Below are 22,084 nucleotides of genomic sequence, written 5' to 3' on the forward strand. Positions count from 1 at the left end.
TCTATCATCAAACAGTTATATTATGTCAGGTGGCATTTTATATTAGGTTATTGTGATGAGGTAACTTGTAAATAGGCTGTAATAAATTGTTCATTTGGCAAAAGACTACCTCCCCAAATAGCATGAGATGTTTAGATGTCATTCCAATTGTCTTACATTTTAATATTGCTCTTGCAAATTATTACATAGTTATCCTTGTCTCTTCCAACATTCATTTTTACCTGCAATGAATTTGCCCTGGTATTCATGCATAGTACCATCTTACTCAATGACAAATCTTGAACCACATCTTGAATCACACCTAGTTTGGATTCTTCAGTCAAAACCATAGTTGAAAGCTTTATTTTGTTGCGAACCAAAGCTTGCAAACAAAAGTCACACAAAAGACTCACAAGTGGCTTGTGCATTGGACAGAGAAAGAGAGAGGAAGGGGGGGTCAAAACAGCTGGGTACCTTTGGCTAAGCATGATGGACCTGTCTGCAACTGACCTATTCTGCTTCTCTTCACCTGCTTAGAGAACATACCCATAACACCTTGCGTTTTGGGGTCGTTTCGTGTAGTTGATTCAGATTATGTTCTTACTCCTCCAGACCTGCATTTTCAGGCATGCCGGTGCGGCTATTTGGTGCCACCTGAGATCGAATAGTTGCCCAATGAACCAAACTAAAGGAGGAAAAGCTCCAAAGTTCAAATAAACCCCTTGTGAAAGAAAACTTAATATATGTATTAACAGCTGAATTGGGGTCACCTCAGGGAGTGTAAGGTTCATGATGTATGGTCACCTCGCTGTAACCTTTGTGCCGTAACTTACTATGCCTGTTGTCAGAATGGCTCCAGGATGTCTCCAAGATGGCCATGGGAACTCTAACTTGAGACATAATATGTGTAACTTATACTCTACTTTGGTGACCTGTTCTGATGTCAGCACATTCTGTACGTCCTTGGAAGATACATAAAGGACTGGTTCAATCTATTCCTCTTGGAAGAAGTGTATGTAGCCTCCTGCTGTGTGCATCTCTTCCTCTTATAAGACTCCTTCAATAAATATATATTCAAGTAAGACAAACCTCTGACTCCTGAAACATTTCTTCAACACCGCTCCAAACATGCTTGGTGTGTACACACCCATAGACCCCAGTTTTATCTGATAATGACAGTGTAAATACCAATAATCACAAGAAGAACATGCATCCAGTTACTGATCTATTCACTTGCATCAGTCCATAACACCCCTGTCAATCATCGACTTTTAAAGGGGCAACGGGGTTAAAGAGCGGCCTCTCTCTCCTCAGCCGTAGCTCGCCATAGCTCATCTCAAAATCCTTCTTAGTGCCATTCAGGGGCTTCAGACTGCCTGTCCTTATGTCATAACCATGCGCCCTCAGTCTCTGGATGCGGTGGTTCACTATCTGTGTGGTCAGCTCCAGAACGGTGGGAGTCTCTACGATCTGAGCCATGCTGATCCCGGCGCCGAGGAGGCCCTCAAAGCGCTCGGCCAGAATAGCTTCAGAGTAGTACAGCAGAGCGGGGCAGCTGAGCACGATGTCCCGCAGCTCTGCCTCGGAGCAGCCCAAGGTGTCCTGGGAGTAAGCCAGGGTGCGACGCATGCTGTCCGGGTTCAGCTCGGTGACGAAGCCCCTGAGCTTGGAGAGCAGGCGGAGCAGCTCTGCGGTGCTGAAGCCCTTGTCTCTCAGGAACAGCAGGTTCTGCCTCAGCACCTCGGGCGGCTTGAGGAGAACGAACGGGTTCTGGCTCAGCAGCTTCTGAAGCCAGATCTTCATGTTGGCCTCCTCTCCCCCCAGCTCCAGGTAGGCCTGCTGGAGGGTGCGGACCATCATCTCGTTCTGCCCCATCGGTCGACTGAAGCTCTGGGGAGCGCTGGCCATGAGCTTGGTGATGATTCGCTTGTTGAGGTGTAAGCTCTGGAAGTAAGCGATGTTGTTCCGCTGGTTGGCGTGGTGGCTGGAGGACGTGAAGAAGGAAGCGGGGAATTTCTCAATAATACCAACCAGCTCCCTCTGGTTTGGGCAGACTGACACCCATAGCTCCCTCTGTGCCTGCATCTGCTGCGGGCTGCAGAGGACCGCCTCCGGGTGGAGCGCTAGGATCCGGGCAATGATGACACCCGACGCCCCCATGTCCTTCAGCAGGTCCGCTACCTCCTTAACGTAGGCCGAGTTCCGGTGCAGGACCCAGCCCTTCAGTTTTCGGATCTTCTGGATGTCCACTGAGAGATCGTAGAGAGCCTCCACCGTCTGCCGGTTCTCTGCTGAGCTCAGTGTTGCACACGGCCTGAGCTGTAGAGGAAGAGCTCGGACTCGCTGGCACTGCAGACACGTTGCAATCAGCCGCAACATCGCAAAGTCCTGAGGGTGACCACCTAGGGGAGGGAGAGGAGAAGCAACTACAGTGAATGATAGCCAAGCAGGTAACTAACTTAACTAGTAACTAATACTAGCTTCACCTATCTAAGTCAGCTAAGGAAGCTGGACAATGGCAGTTTGGACAGACAATTACAACGCCCGATTTCACAGCAATCTAACATATCTAACCATATGATTGTGGTAAATCAAGTGATATGCTGTGATGCCAATGTTCTAGTTGGGCCCATCCTGACCTGCTAGCAGGACAGAGGGTTGGCAATCACCTACTCTCATCATGATTATGTTCTGTTCTATCAGGCACATAAATATCATGCAATATAGAGCTGCAATGATTAATCGATTAGTTGTCAACTATTTTGATAATCGATTAATCGGTTTGAGTAATTTTTTAAGAAAAATAAGTCAAAATTCTCTGATTCCAGCTTCTTAAATGTGAATATTTTCTGGTTTCTTTACTCCTCTATGACAGTAAACTGAATATCTTTGGGTTGTGGACAAAACAAGACATTTGAGGACGTCATTTTGGGCTTTGGGAAACACTGATCCACATTTTTCACCATTTTCTGACATTTTATAGACCAAACTACTAATCGATTAATCGAGAAAATAATCGACAGATTAATCGACAATGAAAATAATCGTTAGTTGCAGCCCTAATGCAATAACCCCAGGAAGTCACAACCACAATGTGCCACCAAAGGGGCTTTAGCAACTGAAAATGTGTACCAAACATTATGTAATAACCATATTTCTGGAACCTCCTGCTGATTTCTCACTGACACACACACAGCCAGGCAAAGAGAAATCTAAACACACATCTCACAGTATGTAGTGCTACTCATGGGAACTTCTACTTCTAATAATTGCTGACTTTAAACACATTATTTATTTTGCGCTGATCCACATGCAATTTGCCACCAGACAGAAAACCTTCAGATGCCTAACTGCATTATTTTCTTATATAGCCTATACACTGACAACAGCTTTATCTTTGCTGATTATACCGGTTAAGAGTGATTTGTAATTTAATTTCATGCTTTTGCTCACAAGTTGTTGAGTATTTGATTGGTGTGGTGAGAGGATAACAGCCGTATCTAATGGCTCCTGGACTGATATTTCAGGTAGATCCAGATTAAATAAAGGCTTTCCTGGTAGAGCTGCCAGGTGTCTGCAGGTGGTTAATTGGTGAATGAGGAAGGCAAGAGCCAGCCTGTCTCGTCAGCCGTGTCTTGTGTGCTGACTGCTTCGACATATCACAGGTAATCAGACATCAGACGGTGGGAATGAATGATCCAACGCCAACCTCGTTCATAAGTGTCAGGCTTTGTATGTCAAGCGCGGATGGAAAATACTTAACCACACACTTAAAAGCCAGAACAGGAGCCTAATTGTTATTATGTGTTACATGGCGGAACATTAATGAAAACTGATTCAATTTGCCATAGGTATTTAACACATTTCAAAATAAAAGTCTCACTTGTGCTTACTATTTTTTTTAACGAAAATACATATTTATCTATATATATATATGTATCTATATATCAATATTTACCACCGCCATAGCGAAATATAACGTGATTTAACACGGTTCTACCGTTAGATTACGGTGTATAAATACGTACAGATTTCAGTTTATATACTGACAAACGCCTTGACAAAGTGTGTTACCTTTCGCCGGTCAAAGGATGTGACGTTTGGTTATGAAACGTAGTTTCTTCTTCTACGGCGTGTTTGTAGTCGTGTTTACCACAGCGCCATGTAGAGGAGATGAGGGATACTGCACTATGGCACTACGAAACACCTTGAAAGTCTGAAACAACGTGTCTGTCCTTGAAAATATTCTTGCTTTTGTCACGCTGAATGTAGCAAAAAACTATCTGTGTATGTGGGAGGTATTCTCATTTGATTTTATGCCTCAGTAATTGCTTCCATTCCTTTCTTCTCCTCCACGTTTTCTTTTTCAAAGCTCTGGTCTTTTATTGCAGGCCATATGTCCAGCAATTAAATAATTTTGGCAAAAATATGTATCTCAAACAGCAGTTGGCGTGCCTCAAAACCCTGCAGCATACGGGATCCTGATGAGTGTAATCAGCACAGCGCTGAATTGGACTGAACACACTGAGAGTTTCTCACAGTTGGTGCTTAATCATGATGCTTGATCACCAGCTCCGCAAGCTGTTCCCTCAGCAGCACTGGAGCTGCTGGTGAGTGGGAAGCCGGGTTCATTATAGTTTATATACTTGTAAACAGATGATAGGCCTCACGGGAATACGGATTTATGTTTGTTTCCGTTTTATGTTCAATATGTTGACAGGAAACATCTGGTCATCGGGGGACACTATGGGACGAGTAATAGTCTTGTTATTAACAGCTTATGTCTCTCAGACAGATTGTGGACCTCTGTACCCCCTTTATTGGGATGACATTGTACTGTGCATTTTTTAATTTGCACAATAAATGCTTAGGTCTCTGTCTCTCTCTCTCTCTCTCTCTCTCTCCCTCTGTCTCTCTTTATCTCTCTCGTGTGTGTAACTTCTCATATCGAGAGAGAGAGAGAGAGATTTGACATCTAAAACATCTTTTATTGAGTCACTTGAGTTTCATGTGAAACAACAGAGCATCTTTAAGAGAAAGAAAAATGGAGGGGGGTGGGGGGTGGGTGGGCAGTTAAAAATAACCAACAACACCAACGCACAGTATCAGCTAAAACAAACATACCAACACTTCACAAATGGAAAGGCGGCTTTGCTTGGCCAAGGAGGGAATTGGAACTAATGGAACTAAAAACGCAAAAAAAGACAGTGATTAAAGCGAAAAGGTAGAAATAACCTGTCGGTTAAAAGGAGAAACAAAAGCAATGGTGGAGATGGCAGTATGAGGTGACTCAACCACTTAGAGTCTGGCCGTTCTGCCAGCTGTGTAACATTAAAGGAGGTGGTATACGTACAGCGAAGTCTAACTTGCCTGAAATAGAAACACGAACGCGGAGCCACATAGAAATTTGTGTATAGGCTACTTTATACTCACAGCAGCTTTGTTTTGTTCATTTATTCACACTCCACGCCAGTGGGGGAGCATGAAAATTAGAGGCAACTGTAACCAAGGGAAACCAGAAAGAGCAGTGACCAAAACTCAGAGAGCTACAACATCAACAGCAGCAATGTCTGTGGTGGAAGAGTGACAAAGGCAGCTGAGGGAATATGAGGATTTAGAAAATGTTTTATTTCAGCTTGTGCTGAAAAAAAGGACAAGAAGAAGAAAAAAATGTATGTTTGCCCGCTAAATCAAAAACCAGGAGACAAAACGGAGAGTTTAGCACAAGATGTTAGCATGGAGATGTAAATGATGAAAGGAGAAGCTTTTCCACAGGGCAACACATCAAACACGTGATATTTCAGACCAATTGGAAGACAATGACACACTGGGGGCAGCCGGGCAAAGAGTTTGGGTTTGGCCAGCGAGCCTGTGCACACTGCAGAGTCCGAAGCTGATGCAGGACTTCTGGAAACATGTCCGTTTGTCCAGAAGAACTTGCCTAAATTTGTTTTCCACAGCAAGTGTAATGCCCACTTACCTGACCTGACACAGTGGCTTCTTCCCAACGCAGGCCAGACTGAGAGATGGGAGTCCTTGAAAACAGAGCAGGTGTCTCCTCTCCACACCCTCTAGTCTGCAGCCTTCGGAGAGACTAAGAGTTCGGGCGAAGTAACCTCCACCACCGTCTCTCCAACCATGTAGCTGTGCGCGGCCGCAGGTAGAGAGACCTCCGGATGTTTCTCAACAGGCCGCTAGCTAGTCTCACTGACCTCATACCAACTCGAGCTGAGATCTCCAGTGCCGTCCTCCATTTCCCTCGCCCAGAGTCTAGCAGATGACCTGATTTAGAGACCCTCATACGCCAACGCTGCCCCTTCACCTAGTTCCTGTTGGGTGGCTATAATTAGACTGCATAAAAGGGGTTCCTCCCTGCCAATATGCTTGTCCTCAAGTCTCAAAAATCCTCTTGTCCTCAGTCTTCAAAATAGAGAGCAGGAACACTTGAGAAACTGACCGAGAGAGAAAGACAGAGGGAGGGAGAGCGTGTGTCTGTATACTAGATAAAGGAGCTTGAGTAGCCAGCGCAAAGAACTGAGATGTCATTGTTTCCCATTTCAGGTAACAATCAATATCTTTGATGCAGTATAATAGAGAAATATTACTTACCATTGTATGCACAACAGATTCAGCCTTGTGCTTTCTTCTTACTGGATTTTTTAAATGTTTGCTTAACCCTGAATGAAATGGCAGTGAGAGAACTGATCATTCAAGTAGTACAGTTCTCTCGCGCCATTTATCAGCTTGAAAGATTTGTTGCCTGAGGATTCATACGGCGCAATACAAGGCGTGAGCAATATGACAAGTTACATGATAGCGCACGCTGTGTCAAATCAATCTGTGCGCCGTTGTTTCATCATAACCCTGAGTTAATTCTCTAAACTTGGCTAACAAACTTAGACGTCAACATTATCAAAATAAATTAACTATACTACAAACACAGACATTCACAACATGAAAACATGACAGAATATACTGTATATATGAAGCACATCTGTTAAATGAGAAAGTACAATACTTATTCACTGAAAGCATTGATGCGCAGAAATGTTCTTTTGCCCAAGGATGCAGTATGTCCATGGTTTCTTTCTTTTCAAAATCTTTTTATTGAGATTTTCAACACAAGTTCCCAGGGTTGGGCAGGCATATTCCACATTGTTACAAAATATACATCAATGTAGTATCATATAAAAATAAAAAGTGATAATAGTGACAGTAATAAAGTGAGACGTCCCTACCCCCCCACCCTCCCACCCCCTTGATTACCTAGAATAGGTATGAGGCACAGTATCTAGAAATAAAGAAATAAAACTAAGGATGTAGCTATTTCCATGAAGTCAGGTGTTATTTTCGTGTCAAGGGCAGGGCTAGAATGCATGTATGTCCATGGTTTCTGATTACGTTGTGGCTTATCCCACATTACACAAAAAATATCACTGGCAATTGCCAAGCAACAGAAATGGACAGATTAGATTATACTTCTAGATTGAGTTCAGATTAGTTTGCTCAATGGAAAGGGGCATGACGGTACACATAATATGCACTGCATGCATTTGCAAATGTGCAATCATGCCTGCATGCACGCAATAGCACACAGACACACACGCACACACACACAAACACGCATACACATGTACACACCCTCTAACCGCTCTCAGCCCCTTGACACGGTGATAGACTACACCCGCTGAGCCAAACCAGTCCAACTACACATCAACTTTATTAAGTGACAACCAAGAGCGTAACGTTTTATTTTCCTTTTCTGTCTCCACACCTCGGCTTTTGTTTGGCCTTATTGGTTGTCTTGCATTTGTCAAAATCATATAAATGAAATAAATTACTTTAATGACTTTGATGGCTTTCTGCCTGATCCTGCCGCCCACCCAATGTTTGTGTGTGTGTGTGTGTGTGTGAGCACATGGGTGGATCCTTGCGTGTGTGTGTGTGCTTGTGTGTGTCCATGTCTGTCAGTCTGAGGCTGTCAGTGTGTTTGTGCAAGTCTGTGTGAGTATGTGGTAGAGGAGGAAGGCAAGATTTTAGCTGGAGGCGGGACCCAAATCACAAACCAGAGTAGGTTCCCATAAACAGGCATACTTTCAGCACTCGTCCCAGTGTGTGACAGGCACATGGCCCGGGACAGAGAGACAATATGACCTCCACCAGGGGAATATCGTTTCTGCTCTTCCTTCTGCTCCACACGGCCTACAGTGAGGAGCCAGAGCCTGTATTCAGACCGGAGGGAGGGGTCATTGTGATGGGGTATTGCTTTGGAGTGGACTACATCGTCATCTATAGATCGGCTCCAGAGGGAGACCAGCTGCTGGGCAACTCTTCAGCCGACGCCACGCCCCCCGCGGACCTCCGGGGTCGGGTCAGCATCACCAACAACCAGCATCTGCTCGGGCTGCAGATCAGTCACCTGAAACACTCCGACTCGGGCGCTTACAGGAGGGAGTGCTGGCAGAACAAAACGCTGGTCAACCAGCACAGACAGCAGCTCTCTGTGTGCAACGAGGAGGTTCACGCTGAAGAGATCGCTGTGCAGGAGGACGGAGGGGCTGAGCTGCGGTGCAACAGCAGCTCAGCAGGTCTGGAGGGAACCACTATACGCTGGTACTATGAGGTTGCTCCCTCTTATAAGGCCACCCTCCTCCTGGATAGCAGCGCGTCACTGGAGCCTCTGCTGGAGGGGCTGCAGGGTGTTGTGGAGGTAAGAGACGGCGGTGCGTTGCTCCATGTCCCCAGCACAATGTTAAAGGACAGCCAGAGCTTTCATTGTCTTGTGATGAAGGGTCTGGACTGCCTCAGCTTCCAGAACATATACCTGCTTGAGAGCTCGATGCTTGATGTCAGGGATATTTTCGCCTCACAAGGGGACAGAGTGGTGCTAAATTGCCCCTCTGATCATAAATTCCAGAAATGGGAGACGCCACTGGGCACGATCAATACCACGGCAGAGTCGCTAACATCAACTGATGGCAGCACAAAGAGTGATGAAATGTACATATCAGGTGATGATGAATCTGAAAACTATTCACTGGTAATTCCTGCCATCTCTGACAGTCACAGTGGGGAATATTTGTGCTTCTCTGCTTCTGATGTGGTTCAGTACTTCCTGGTTCTTTGCCCCAGAGGGGAACCCAGAAAAAAATCATTTTTTGAAGGTGGGAATGTCTCACTCGAATGTGAGGTAACTGGAGAGGAGTTCCACAGTGTGCAGTGGCATCGCCGTGGAAATTTAGGCGAAGACAGCCTCATCCAGGACTCGAAGGACAAGTCTATACCCGTCCCAGAGGATCTGAGGGGTCGAGTGATTCTGTCTGAGGGTGGCTCCAAACTAACACTCTCCGGCCTGACGATGAAAGACGCAGCTCCATACTGGTGCGTTGTCTTAGGAGGCCCCGAATTCCTGGAGGGTGATGATGAATACCTAGATAAGGAAGATGACTACGATGAGGAAGGTGAATATAACGATAGCCTAGAGTGCATCTCTAAGCAGGAGACTGTTTTGACTGTTGCAGGGAAGGGCAGGACCTTGGACCCTGAGCCCGGTGACCTTGTGACCAGCCCCACACCTGACCCACCTGCAGACTCTAACCTTACTGTCTATGCCCTAGTGGCAGGACTGGCGGTTGTGCTGGTGGCCGGGGCGATTGCAGCAGTGATTGCAATAAAGAAGAGGACAAGGACCTCTAAGAAGCAGAGAGGAGCAGCCGCCGGATCTGGACTTACTGCGAATAAGGCCGTAGAAATGAATGTGGATCCCAGCTGTACTGAGAGGTTAAATCCCAGTGATGAATATCATGCTTAACAGCTTTTGGAAGATGCCTGTAAGGAATTTCATATTGAACTGACTATGCAATGAAATTGGTACATAAATCATCTCCTTATCCCTCTGTTTTCACCATTTGGGGATTGTGAAATGATCTCAAACATTTTTACACTTCCAGTTTCATGTATATGTCAGGGTTTGTTTTTTTATTCCTAGGTGCGAATGACTAATGCTGAATTTTGTCTTGTGGATTCATTTTAGTGCAGTTGCTTCTTTCAAAACCCCATTCTGGCTTGTGACTGAAAATATCAAAAAATACAACAACAAATGGCAACACTGTCACTATCTTTCTCTTCGTTTTGAAATGACAAATGTGCTTTCATAGATTTCAGTGCATGAACAGTTGATTGATGGTCAGGTCATTCCCTTCAAAAATATCTAGGGCAAGTGGTTTGAAATGTGAGGGCTCAAGGAACTAGTCGATACAGATAAACAAGACGACTTGATGTTTTGCACGTATCAGATAGTTGGAGATCTCTGGCACAGACAGCCCGACTGGTATGGCTGTAATGTGACATTAAATGATGACTAAAAACCAGTCAGGCTGCTCTCCTGTCAGCACAGCGCATAATGCCAGTTCTTGCCAAAAAAGTACCTGGCGTGCTCTTGTCAAAGGCTTCAAATCAGTTGAATGTTATTTCAGGACAACTATACTGCACACGCAAGTGATGAATGTAACAACAGGGTGACTTTTTCAAATAAAAACCATTCAAAATATTAATATTGGTTGGAAAAGTCTGTTACTATATCTGACCACATTTTCTTTCCTAGTCATTTTACTCAGTTGACGACTTCATCGCTTTATCATATTTCTGCTATAACAAAAAATGTGGTTGTTTGCCATCCTGCCATCCCTAATTTAACACCAAAAATGTGTTTAAACACTCCAGTGGAGGGATGGTAATAAGTTCAATTTATAATTTTCTCTATCATGCAGTAATGGTCACAATAACAAACTAACTCTCCACCTCTCACATACCAGTAAATCAGGATTATTAATGGAATTACCATACCTGTTAAATTAGATGAACCATAAAAAACTAACAATGTGATACAAATACAATGCTCAAGCAGTCAGAAGAAGCCGGGCCTTTTTACAGCATCTGTACCTTTTTTTTTACAGCATCTGTTTATTTTATCTGTTTATTTTTTCAGAGACAACAGAAAATCAAAGGAACAGACTCAAACTGTCACCAATACTTTGAAGTTTTCCAATGATTGGAATATATTATTTGACAATGAAAAGCAAACAGAACAAATAAACAGTACACATGACACATGCACATGTATGAGTACATCACATTTTGATGTGCTGGTTCTATTATTCCATGGAAGAAGCATAAACCACAGTAATGAATCAATACTTATAGCCCGGGAGTGCAAGTTAAGCAACAGACTGCAGCGTGAACGTCGGTATTGATCCAGTATTGTGGTTTATGCGTTAGATGAGAAGTGTATGTTAAAAGGATTATATGTGTTATTTATTTTTCGACTAGCCCACTGTGTTTATACAGTATATATTCATACGTCCATATATAATACACATGATATGATGGTATGTGTATATTTTAACATAATATTAGCGGTGAGACCTGGTGCATTGAACCAGCTGTCATTGCAGATCCTCTCAACACTCTCCTGGGCTTTAAAACAAGCTCATGGTGAGCCAGATGAATGTTTTTTTTAAATGTGTTAGGCAACTAGTGGCGCACAGAAACAAGCTGCAACCCCACAGTCTCTACCTGGATGTTTAGCAACCGGCTGGGAAAAAACTAAATGAATCATTTTCAAAATCAGAACCTGGAAAATGATTCATCATCATGTAATCTGATCATGACTCGTTCTGTTAGAAATGGTACGAAAACAGAAGACAATGGCTTGCCTTTGTATTTTGAATGGATAGTAATTATCCATTTATACAGAAAGTACAATGTTGAGGCAATCTGCAGAGGGTGGCAGGGTTGTTCAGCTGCTAAAGGGAAAACCTCAGCTCCTCCATAGCGAGGCGGTAAACACATGTATTCTCCCTCAGGTTGTGAGTGACACCAGGACCAAGTCAGGCTCCTGTCTCCCTCTCACTGTCTGACCACGCTTCTTGAGTGTCTGAATTCACAGCAAATATAAATAATAAATAAGTCATGCTGCACTAGTTATTCTCAAACTAGGGTATGCCTGCTGTACATGTAGCACCCCCAAGGGTACGTGGGAAACTTTGGAAACTTGAAATCATGAGAGCTGAATAGCTCAAAAACACTTCTTCTTACACTGTATGATCGCACCTAAAATGTGTGTACTGTTTACTCTGAGCTATTCTTAGAGCAAAACTGCATCTAGTTACTGAGATGCTACGCAGAATGTTTCATCGTGTCCAGCGTTACCATGATGTTTGACCTGCTACATACCAATCAGCTCTAAAGACAGATGTCTGGTTTTTCCACAGGCGAAGCTACACAGCTGCCATCAAGCATCTAGCATTTTGCCATTTATAGCAGCCTGGTTGCAAGTTAAATTGGTCCATAAATTGGGTTACCATTGAAATGCATACATAATGTTTTGCTCATTCAAGATTTTTACTCATTCAACCATATTCTAAAACGCTCTTCAACATTTATACAAACTATCAATCTCTGCTAGGCGATGCAGTGATTATTTCAGTGCTAGTTGTGCATTACCTGGAAGGAGATGTTTAAGTGTAAAGGATATATCTCAAATGTTACTGTAGCCAGACCCAACACACACAAAGGCAAATCTAATTCCGGTCAAAGTGCGAAGTGATTGAATCACTTTGGTTATAATGTTTCAATTTCACTATTTAGATTTGATCCTATTTGGGGTTTAAAGTTTCAGTCTCAGTTAAATAATGAAATGTTTCAAAATCAAGCAGAAGACCAGAATTCACTCTTTCTTGAACCAAGCCAGCTGAGCTAGAATTAATTTTCCTGTTAATGTGTTACTTCTTGACTGGTACAGCTGACTACAGGCTTGACGGTAAAGTTACATTAGATCGACTTCTGACTTCTGACTTCTGAAGTGACGACACGCTCTTGGCACTTGCATACCCAAAATGCCAATGCAGTGGGGCAGGAACAAGCTGCAGTATGGCTGGGAGAACATGAAGAGAATTTTTTTTATCCATTGTATTTTGCATATAAATAATTTTCTGTAGCATCTAATGTTGCTGCCTGACCTGTTTGTCTTTCTCTTTCTTTTTATCACAGACACATGCAGTCAGTCAAACGCAAGATCACTGAACTTTCATATTATGTGCATACAGCCAGAATATAGTAAATACTGACATAGCTTAATATCATTCAGAACAGCTTCAATGCACTTTGACTTGGATTCTAATGGATCTCTGAAACTCATAAAAAGGGATTCAGCACCATTCTTTCACAAGAAATCCCCCACTCTGTGTTGTTGATGGTGGTGGTAACCCTCTCTGGTGCCACTCCATCAACTCCCGAGCATTTCTAGCTGAGTTGAGACCTGTTGGCTTCAGACAGCTAAGCGGGCTGAGCGGAGCTAAACCATGTCAGGAACATTCGCCCCCCACACAATCCTGCTTTTGAAATAGATCTGCTTTCTATTTTGAATTTACACCAGCCTTTTCATTTTTTTTCTTTCAGCGGGTATGACACAACACATAAAAAAACTATTTTTAGTCAGGATTGGTGATATGAAGGCCATTAAGTGGCCGGCCTGTCACTGGAGTGGTATTATCCCCTAACTTGAAGCTTTCCATCTTGCAAAACAATCTGGGGACGTTGTGCTTCAGCAACACTTTCAGCTGCCAGATTCTATTACTCCCACACACTTAACCTTTTTGAGCCATGATAAATATTTATGTTCCACTTGTGCCACAGTAGCAGCGATAGATCCTATCAAAAATATGGTTTCTGTTAGGAAATATTTGTTCAGGTGGTATATGCAATACACAAAATTCAATTCCATTTTCCTTCTTAATTTGATGTCGGGCCAATATTATTCTTTATTTGGTTCTGGCTTTACAGAAACTGTGACTGTATTGGATTAGGACAGGTGGGATTTCTGAAAGATAGAGAAAAAAATCCTTTACCGATTGTTCACATGCTGACAATATCAGCTCCTCTTTTGGCGATATTTCTAACAGCAAAAATAAATATGATGCTGTCCTGCAAAAACCTTGCACATCCCCAATGTTTCCTTTTTATACTATCAGCTAGCATTGTCTCCCAACTCTCAGTTTCACAATCCTGAGATGAAGCACTTCTATTAAAAATGCATCCAAAATGTTAAAAATACATGGGCTTAAATCAACCAGTTTTGTGAATAAGTCAGAATTTGGAGAGCCGAGCTATGAATTAACTATGATAGCTAAGAGTGAGATGGCAACACTGTAAGAAGAGGAATTTGGACATTTTACCTACAAGGTGACCCTCCGTTTTCATAAAAAAAATGTAGATTATGGCGTTATTATGACACTAAAAATCATAAATACTCACAGGACAACATGTGCAGTGTCATATGGCAGAGTAAATGGCAGTCACAGTGCTTAATCAAAGTGTAATTGACAGCTTGACACAGTGACTAGTCAGGTTTATGCATACAGAGTCTACTGTGAGGAAAGCACAGAAGAAATAGATAAGAGAGAGACAAAGAGAGAGTCAGATGGAGAGAGGGTCTTCTATATTTCCCTGTTTTCTTTACATATATCCCAACACAGGCTGGTTTGATGGGGCAGCAGCTGTTCCATGTTCTCGTGTGTAATTAAGAAAAGACTCAGTCACACAGAAAGGCCCTGAGAGGCCCGACGGAGGAGCCTGCGTGCCTCCGAGAGCTGCAGCATCCAACAGCAGGCTTCCTCTGGGTTGTTACAGTGAGAGACTTTAAATGGATCAGCTTAATTGTTAGGGTATCTCTCAGACCATCTGTGTATTAGGGAGGGGGGGCTTACGTGTACGTGCGCTCGCAAGTGCGTGTTCGCCCACACGTGTGTCTGTGTTTAAGTGAGCAAAATGTGAGCTATTACAGCACCGAGACGCAGAGCAGCACACTGAGGAACTGGCAGCGATTAGCAGAGCAATCTGTAGCAGAACTAAAGATACACAAAAAAAAATCAATGAAATCATGCAGGAAATGATGCCAAGCCAAGTACTTACTCAAAGCCTCTTTTGTTCACTTGGACCCATACAACCTCTGCACAACACATTTGACGTGTGACCAGACTCCCAATTTACAGATTATCAAAAGTTTTTTTCTCTCTCTCTCTCTCTCTCTCTCTCTCTCTCTCACACACACACACACACACACAGAGAAGCACCTATCTCCGGCCAAAACAATGATCAGAATCACAGCCAGTAGATGTTAGCAGGATCCCTCCCTAGCTCCCTCCGTCCCATGGCACCTCTTTCCCTCCGATCAGGGGGCCATGTAACTGTAGAATCAGCATGTCTGCTCGCTGTCTCCCCGGTGGCTGCCGGGCGCAGCCTGCTGAGGCGCGATCTGCTGTAATTTGCCGGGCCCATTACTCCCACAAATGTGATGGCTGCGAGCCCTGTGAGTGTGAAACAGTTGGCGGGATAAAGAGCGAGCGGGAGAGGGAGCGAGAGAGAGGGAGAGGGAGAGGGAGAGGGAGAAGGGTATCTCGCCATCGCCGCTGCCTCGCCGCACAGTCTGAGAGTGTGTGATGCGCTGTGCTAATGGCCCCAATTATGCACCAGAGAGCACCGCTGATGGGTCGGCTTTACAGAGAAAAGTGCAGGGAACAGGGGTGTGTGTGAGAGAGAGAGGGGGGGGGGGGGTCTAGAACAAAAAAATATGTCAGACAGGAGAGAGAAGAGCCACTCGGGGCGTGTTTTTCATTCCTAATAGTGGTCCGTCCAGTATCCAGACATGTGGAGGTGTCTGCTTGGATCGCAGCCACGCAGGAATTTATGTCTGTTATTTTCAGAAGGGCAATCCAACCGAGACCGGGCCCAATCAAACGCTCTCAATAAACCGACTTCCCTCTGGAAGTCTCAAAGGCTTTCAGTAGCTTTGATTTTATAAAGTCTATAACCCAGAAAATAGAGGGAGGCTGAGATGCTGGGAGACTCGCTCTCTGTCAGACTGTAAAACTCCCAACTCCCCTGTGTGATAAAATTGTGCATCACAAGCAATCATCTTGTTTATAATCCCACTGCGTGATTGTGCTCATTGTGTTTATGAGGTCTTGTTGCTGCGCCGAAATTAGTTTGTCGACTTTTGTTGACCTGATGTGTCTCGGGGAACGCTTTTTCAAGAATCTTCTTGCGAGTGGAAAGAGCCATCAACCGGTTGGACTAGGAGAGTGTTAGTCATGTAATTGTTTCCTCTGGTATGTCAGAAGCACGGGAATCTTCTATAAATGCCTTGATGGGTGCCAGGAGATGTCTTTAAAGCCAGGGAAAAAAGTTTTAATCTCGCTGAAAAGGCTGAGTTGCCCCATGTACACACAGCAGATAATTACAATTGAAGCAGAATTTTGCACACAGCAGGGTTCAGCAACACAACAGCAGACTTGTTCACTCATGTGAAGATGCTGTTAGATTAAAGCTGGAATAAAAAAAAAGGGATCTCAGCAGACAGGGGAGTGAAAATGAGACCATCTATATTCAAGAGATCTCTCATTCAAAAACAATCACACGGAGACATGCATCACGAACGCAAGCAAATACAGTAGCAGCCACACCTTCGATGCACAGATGGCGTGTGTAAACTTTCTCTCTCTCCCCCCTGCTCCTCCTCTCCTTCCCCCTTGTGTCATCTCTCTCTCTCTTTCTCTCCTCCCTCATGTCTTTCTCTGTCCCACATTCTCTTTCTTTCTCTCATCATCCTGCGTTTGGCTCAGTGCATCTCTCTCACTCTGTGCTGCGCAGCACCTCAGCTGCAAGCGGTCCAGCCTAAATTTAATAAACCCAGCCTTCAGAAATTCACGAGCCGGGGCAGGATCACCGCTGTTAGCTGGAGGCTTTGGTTTCTAAAGACTCCCATTGTAAGTTGGAATTTTCATGGATAACAGCCAGTGATGGGATCATCCTGAGGGTCAGACAAATTTTATTCCAGATGATCCTCTTCTTCTTCTTCTTCATCCCTAAATGGCAGCAGAGAGACAAGTGAGACGAGCTGGGTCAGGGGTTCTGCAGGCATCAGGATAACAGGCGACCAAACAGACTCGCAAACTATCTGAGAGTCTGGAGTCTGATTGGGGTCAGCGTCGTTCCATTCAGCCCTGACCTCCCGTTAATGGTCCAGAGAAGTTAGGCTTAAACCGCCGTATCTATTGGAAAACATGAGGGGAAACAACTAGGCGCCTCCTCAGAAGTTGATAAACGAGAGGAGAAATAGAAGAAATCTATAGAAAGAAATGCTAATCCTACTTCAAAAATTATCCAGACATTATATATCCTTTATTGAATTTATTTGTGTACAGAAAATGTCTGTATGTATAATTTCCAGTGCATGATGTTATTACAGTCCAAGCAGCAATAACTTTGGAGAAGTTCTTAGATGTTCCAAGTGCAATACCAGTGAGGAATGGAGGAAGTTTGCCTGTGTGCCCTGTGCTGGTTGTTTGTTGAATTAAATTTAGCTGTCTCTGTTGGCATACTAGTGGGTGAAACGAGATTTCTTTTCACCTGCTTATTGCACTATAGCAAGGGAGGGTTGCATGAAGGACTGCTTTCCCGCTCGCTCAGATGAGATGGTGCGCGCACAGAAACTAACTTGCCTTCACAGATAAAATTCCTCCCTTAGATAACTTGTGTGAGATCTGCTTTCCCTCGACACAGGCTGACTGACAGATAATCTGACTGACGGATCGCATCTGAAAAGGAAGTGGAAGGTGCAGAAGTTGCCGAGCCAGCCCGGATATAGAAAAGCTGTCAATGAGCTTGGGAGACGAGGTTATCCTGAACGGTGGAGAAGATTTCAGCGGAGCACTGCCATCCGAATTATGATGAAAGACTGCTGTCGTGTCAAAGATCAGATATGGTGTGGATCATAGAGATATGGAAATAAAAAGAGCTCAGATTGGTGGGGCATTTGTTTAGATCCAGATAGTTCTGACAGAAAAAAAAAATAAACTGCAAATCTCCAGTGTGTGTGTCTGTTTTTGTGTGTTTTTGTTTGCATGTGTGCATGCGTGGTGATCAAGTGTGGGTATAACTAAACAGGGAGGCCCAGGGAGGATTCAGCTCCCTCACAGAAAATGAAACTTTTTTTTTTTTTTCTAATTGCCTATTTCAAATCTCTCCGAGAAGGCGTGGGGGCGTTCGGCTGCTCAGAGCCGAGGATCGATGCTGTAGGTAGGCAGAGCGAGGGATCAGCGCAGAGAGGAGCAGAGGACAGGACGCTCTTGCATCAGTCACTGGGCGTTCTTGGCAGCTCGTCCTCCTTTGTGTGCACTTGTACGGTAAACCTTTGGCTGCCTCGGCTCCACACCTACACACACACAAAAAAAAAACACAACGTTGCTCCGTCCAGATCTGCGTAGGCAGATGCGAGCGCTCCAATTCCCATCTCTTAGATCGCTTCTGCCTCTCTTTGCTTCAGTTTATTTACTTGAAAGGTTCAAACAAGGGTTAGATAAGGTCATAAAAGTTGGAACAACTAATCCTCCCTTGATGGAGGGTAGAACGGTTCTGATGTTTTGGCAGCTAATCCAGTGTGTCCAATATGGTAGAAGTTCTGCATCTGGAAAACGGAGCCGCTGAGAAAATATGAAAATCCAAAGACAGCTGCCTTGTTTCACAAATCTTCTGGTGGAATCTCAGAGGAGACACGCTGTGGCCAATGTGACTCTGTCACACCAGGAGATAAATCTGAAACACTGTTAACAGAATCGACCCTATTCCCAGGAGTAATGGAGCTGTCACTGGTTAAGTCTGACCCCAAAGTAACCCCCGGGGGCGATGAGATAGCACCCTTCCCCCCACACAGGAGAGGCAGCGGAGTGAGCCCAGTATTAGGGGCAACGCGCCCGATGATAGCAGTCATCCTCACTGGAATGAAGAAAAATAGGGGTCATTGTGTCACTGTAATCTCATGGGAGAGGCCTCTGTCCTTGTGTGTGTGTGTGTGTGTGTGTGTGTGAGTGTGTGCATGCGTCTGTTGTTGCTGCTCCATTTGAGGGGTAAGTAGTGGGTCCTGAACATCCCTGCGGAGAGCATGACAGTTACGGAGATAGTGGAATGAGTCTCTGATGGTGTTGGTGTGATGTTGAGGTCATCCTCCATGCTGGGCTGGGATGGTGCAGCCAATGAAACCTGCCTCCAGGAAATATATTTCTGATCTAGCTTCCTGTTATATCCACAAAAAATATGGATTACATTTGACCTCAGATGTAAACTGGCAGGATGCAACAAAGGTCAGAGTCAATTGTGAGTTGGACTTACTGATGTTGCACTGCCCAGTTTATTGCCTGCTATGATCAAATGCATTTCCAAGACGTAAGCCCACACAGCCTACAGTATCAAAGCGTAATGCATGGCGAGGCAATCTTGCAGCCAATCTAGAGAAATCAACTGGCTGGTCTCTGGAGGCAGACATCCAGCGGGGTAAGGCATTGCCTCTTCTCTCAGCCTCTCGCTGCTCTGCTCTGCTCTCCATCCATGGCGCATCTCCTCGCCAGTCGGCTCCGGGTCGCTCGCTGATTCCACTTCGGCTCTGCAGGACACGAGCGAGGGATCCCGCCGCCTCACAGAGACTCTTGTACAAATGCAGCGCGAATGACTGGAGAAATATCTGATCGAGTGCATTGATGGTAAGGCATCATTTTGGTGTAGCTCGTAATCTATTGTGCATTTTACGCGCAGCGAGCGGCAGCCGATCTGTGAACTGTTATCTATTAAACAGGATGGTCTGCAAGTGAAAGTAAGCCTAACGGAAAAGATCCCCGGAATATTCCTTTGATATTCCTACAGTGACTTAAAGTGTGTCAGCGGTGAGTTTATATGACCTTACCGGACTTTATGATATTTTTACCTCCCGTGGTACCACTGTAATATTCGGGACTTATAGTTTCGCTGTGATATTTGTACAGTTGTATCCCCCCTTGTTTTTCGTAAGGTGATAACCCGAGGCAAGATTTCAGATGGAGTTCATCTTCTGTCACGATAGTGGGGTCCATCACTGACAATTTACTTTCGCTGTTCTCACATCCAAATAGCAGGCTTTTAATAGGCTTTTATGCTTCCTATCTGTCTTACAACAACCAGTGTTAGATGACTACAGTATGTGCAGATGTAACTGAAGGGGTTATAGCTCAGAGCTTGTAGCCGAACATATAGCGTTCTTGTTCCAAATCCATCTACTTTATTTTTTTGTTCTTAACTTTAATTTTATCTCCGATTTTGTTCATCATTAAACTTTACATTAGCCTGTGTTTTCCTGTTTCATTTTGCTCTTGAACAACATGCATGCCTCAGTCTCGTGCATGCTGTTTGCGCTGCTTTTGCATTGAACCAGACTGACTGTGAGAACCAGAAACCAATCTCGCTCATATATTCACCACGGACTGGATCAGATCATTCGTGACCCCTTGGCAGTGGCAGTGTATGTGTGTGTGTGTTGTTTTTTTTATTATTTTATTTTATTTATTTTAATTAATATTTATTTATTTAATTTAATTTATATATTTATTTGTCTCTCTTTTTCTGTGTGCTGGAGGAACCATGTAGGACGAGATTCATCTTCTCTCACATCACAGAGCGCTAGTCTGTAGCCCGGGGTCAGATGCTGCTCCTCTCAGCGCTGCAAAGCTCTGCTCTGCTCTGCTCTCTCAGCTGCTCTGCCTGTGGCACTGTGTGTGTGTGTGTGTGTGTGTGTGTGTGTGTGTGTGTGTGTGTGTTTGTGTGTGTGTGTGTGTGTGTGTGTGTGTGTGTGTGTGTGCGTGTGTGTGGCACTCTGCTGTTGGTCGAGACAGAGAGAGAGAGATGGATAGACAGGTATAAAGGAGAAATAGAGAGAGAATGAAGAAAGACAGACTAGAAAAATATGTTGTGAATGTGACTGGAGAGACAAACTCCTCAAAGTGTTATGCCATAGGGCTGCAATGTTGACTGCTGCTCAACTATCTGTGTCTCATCCCTTTTTCTGTTTTTATTTTTTGAGGATTGAGCATCCGGCTTGGCTTTACCAATAAACAGCTTAGCTCAGAGGATTTGAGAACACAGTAAGGTGGTTTAATAGAAAAATCTGTGGCGCTGTCACATCCTTCAATCACCTGCATCCCAAATCCCTCAGTCCCACCCTCATCACTTACCTCCTAACCCCATTTGTTGGCTTTATTCGCCACCGAAGCAATTGCTTTTCCAGCGCCACGCACAAATGTCATTATCTCCCAACACTTTTGCTCCCAGCTATTTTATCTTACTAGCAAAGGCCCGGCTCACTGAATTTACAACTCTGCCAAGCTGCCAGAGGAGCGCGCGCCACACAGTGTAATCTTCGCTGATCCCGTCCCTGAGGCTTTTATCCCCTGTTAGTGCTGTTATTGTATGAAACGTACTGCAGGTGAGACAATGTAAAGCCTCCATCCACTTCCAGCTGCTGACTGAATGTGGATTATTCGTGGTGCGAGTCCCAGCGCGGGACAAGTTATGAGCGAGGGGGAAAGGGAGGACTTGCAAATCAAATTGCTTTAATCCATTGAAGCATCTGTCTTCAGTCTCGAGAGGGCAGGGGGTGCAGCGGAGGAGCCCCGATCATGACTGGAAAGGAAAACAAAACCTGTCGCTGAGGAATCATCTGATCTGCTTTGGTCAGCCAGCTGTGCAGTACATGTGCATGTAGGGCAGGGATGGCAGGACAGGACTGTCAAATTGACAGGTTTTTTCTTCCTCCGAGTGTCAAGGATGGTAAGAGGCTCGGTCAAAGTTTCTCATTATCTGCAGTCATTCATGCTTAGATTTTCTGTCTTTTCGTCTGCCTCCCCACTCCCCATCCCTCCGCACATGCCCATACAGACGGAGCAGCTTGAAAAGATGTGTGCTGAAATAAGAGACACCCAGCGTGTCTATCATTCTGTCTGTAACTACCAGTCTGAGAAACAAAGTTTCCCCCCCCCGTGTTTTCATCCTCTGATTGGTGTTTTTAGCAGTCTTCAAATAGAATGGATCATGATGTCAGCTCCATTTCATTCCCTTCACCCACAGAGTAAATGTCTTTGGTTTGTTTTGCACTGTTTGTGATTAATGGAACATCAAAAGCCGATCTCTGCTCAGTGTGATACATTCCTGAGGATATGAATCTGCCAGGAACACATAAACATCATTA

The 22,084-nt window shown here is 44.4% G+C and overlaps 1 protein-coding gene across 1 annotated transcript; it reads right to left on the reverse strand.

Annotated features, from left to right (window-relative positions):
* Nucleotides 1–400: 400 nt before the first annotated feature.
* LOC139648610 (transcription termination factor 2, mitochondrial-like) lies at nucleotides 401–2,358 on the reverse strand. The gene has a single exon (XM_071524785.1). It carries the CDS (start codon nucleotides 2,356–2,358, stop codon nucleotides 1,237–1,239), a length of 1,122 nt encoding a protein of 373 aa, XP_071380886.1. The 3' UTR covers nucleotides 401–1,236.
* Nucleotides 2,359–22,084: the final 19,726 nt, after the last annotated feature.

This window comes from Centroberyx affinis, unplaced genomic scaffold (genome assembly GCF_046629955.1).
Source record: "Centroberyx affinis isolate AG114_WGS23_722 - 3 ecotype Tasmania unplaced genomic scaffold, CSIRO-AGI_Caff_v1 ptg001232l_1, whole genome shotgun sequence".
In the NCBI taxonomy this organism is placed as follows: Eukaryota; Metazoa; Chordata; class Actinopteri; order Beryciformes; family Berycidae; genus Centroberyx; species Centroberyx affinis.

What these genes read in the sequence shown, in the direction of transcription:
- LOC139648610 (XM_071524785.1), bottom strand. Translation starts at nt 2,358, where the DNA reads ATGTTGCGGCTGATTGCAACGTGTCTGCAGTGCCAGCGAGTCCGAGCT.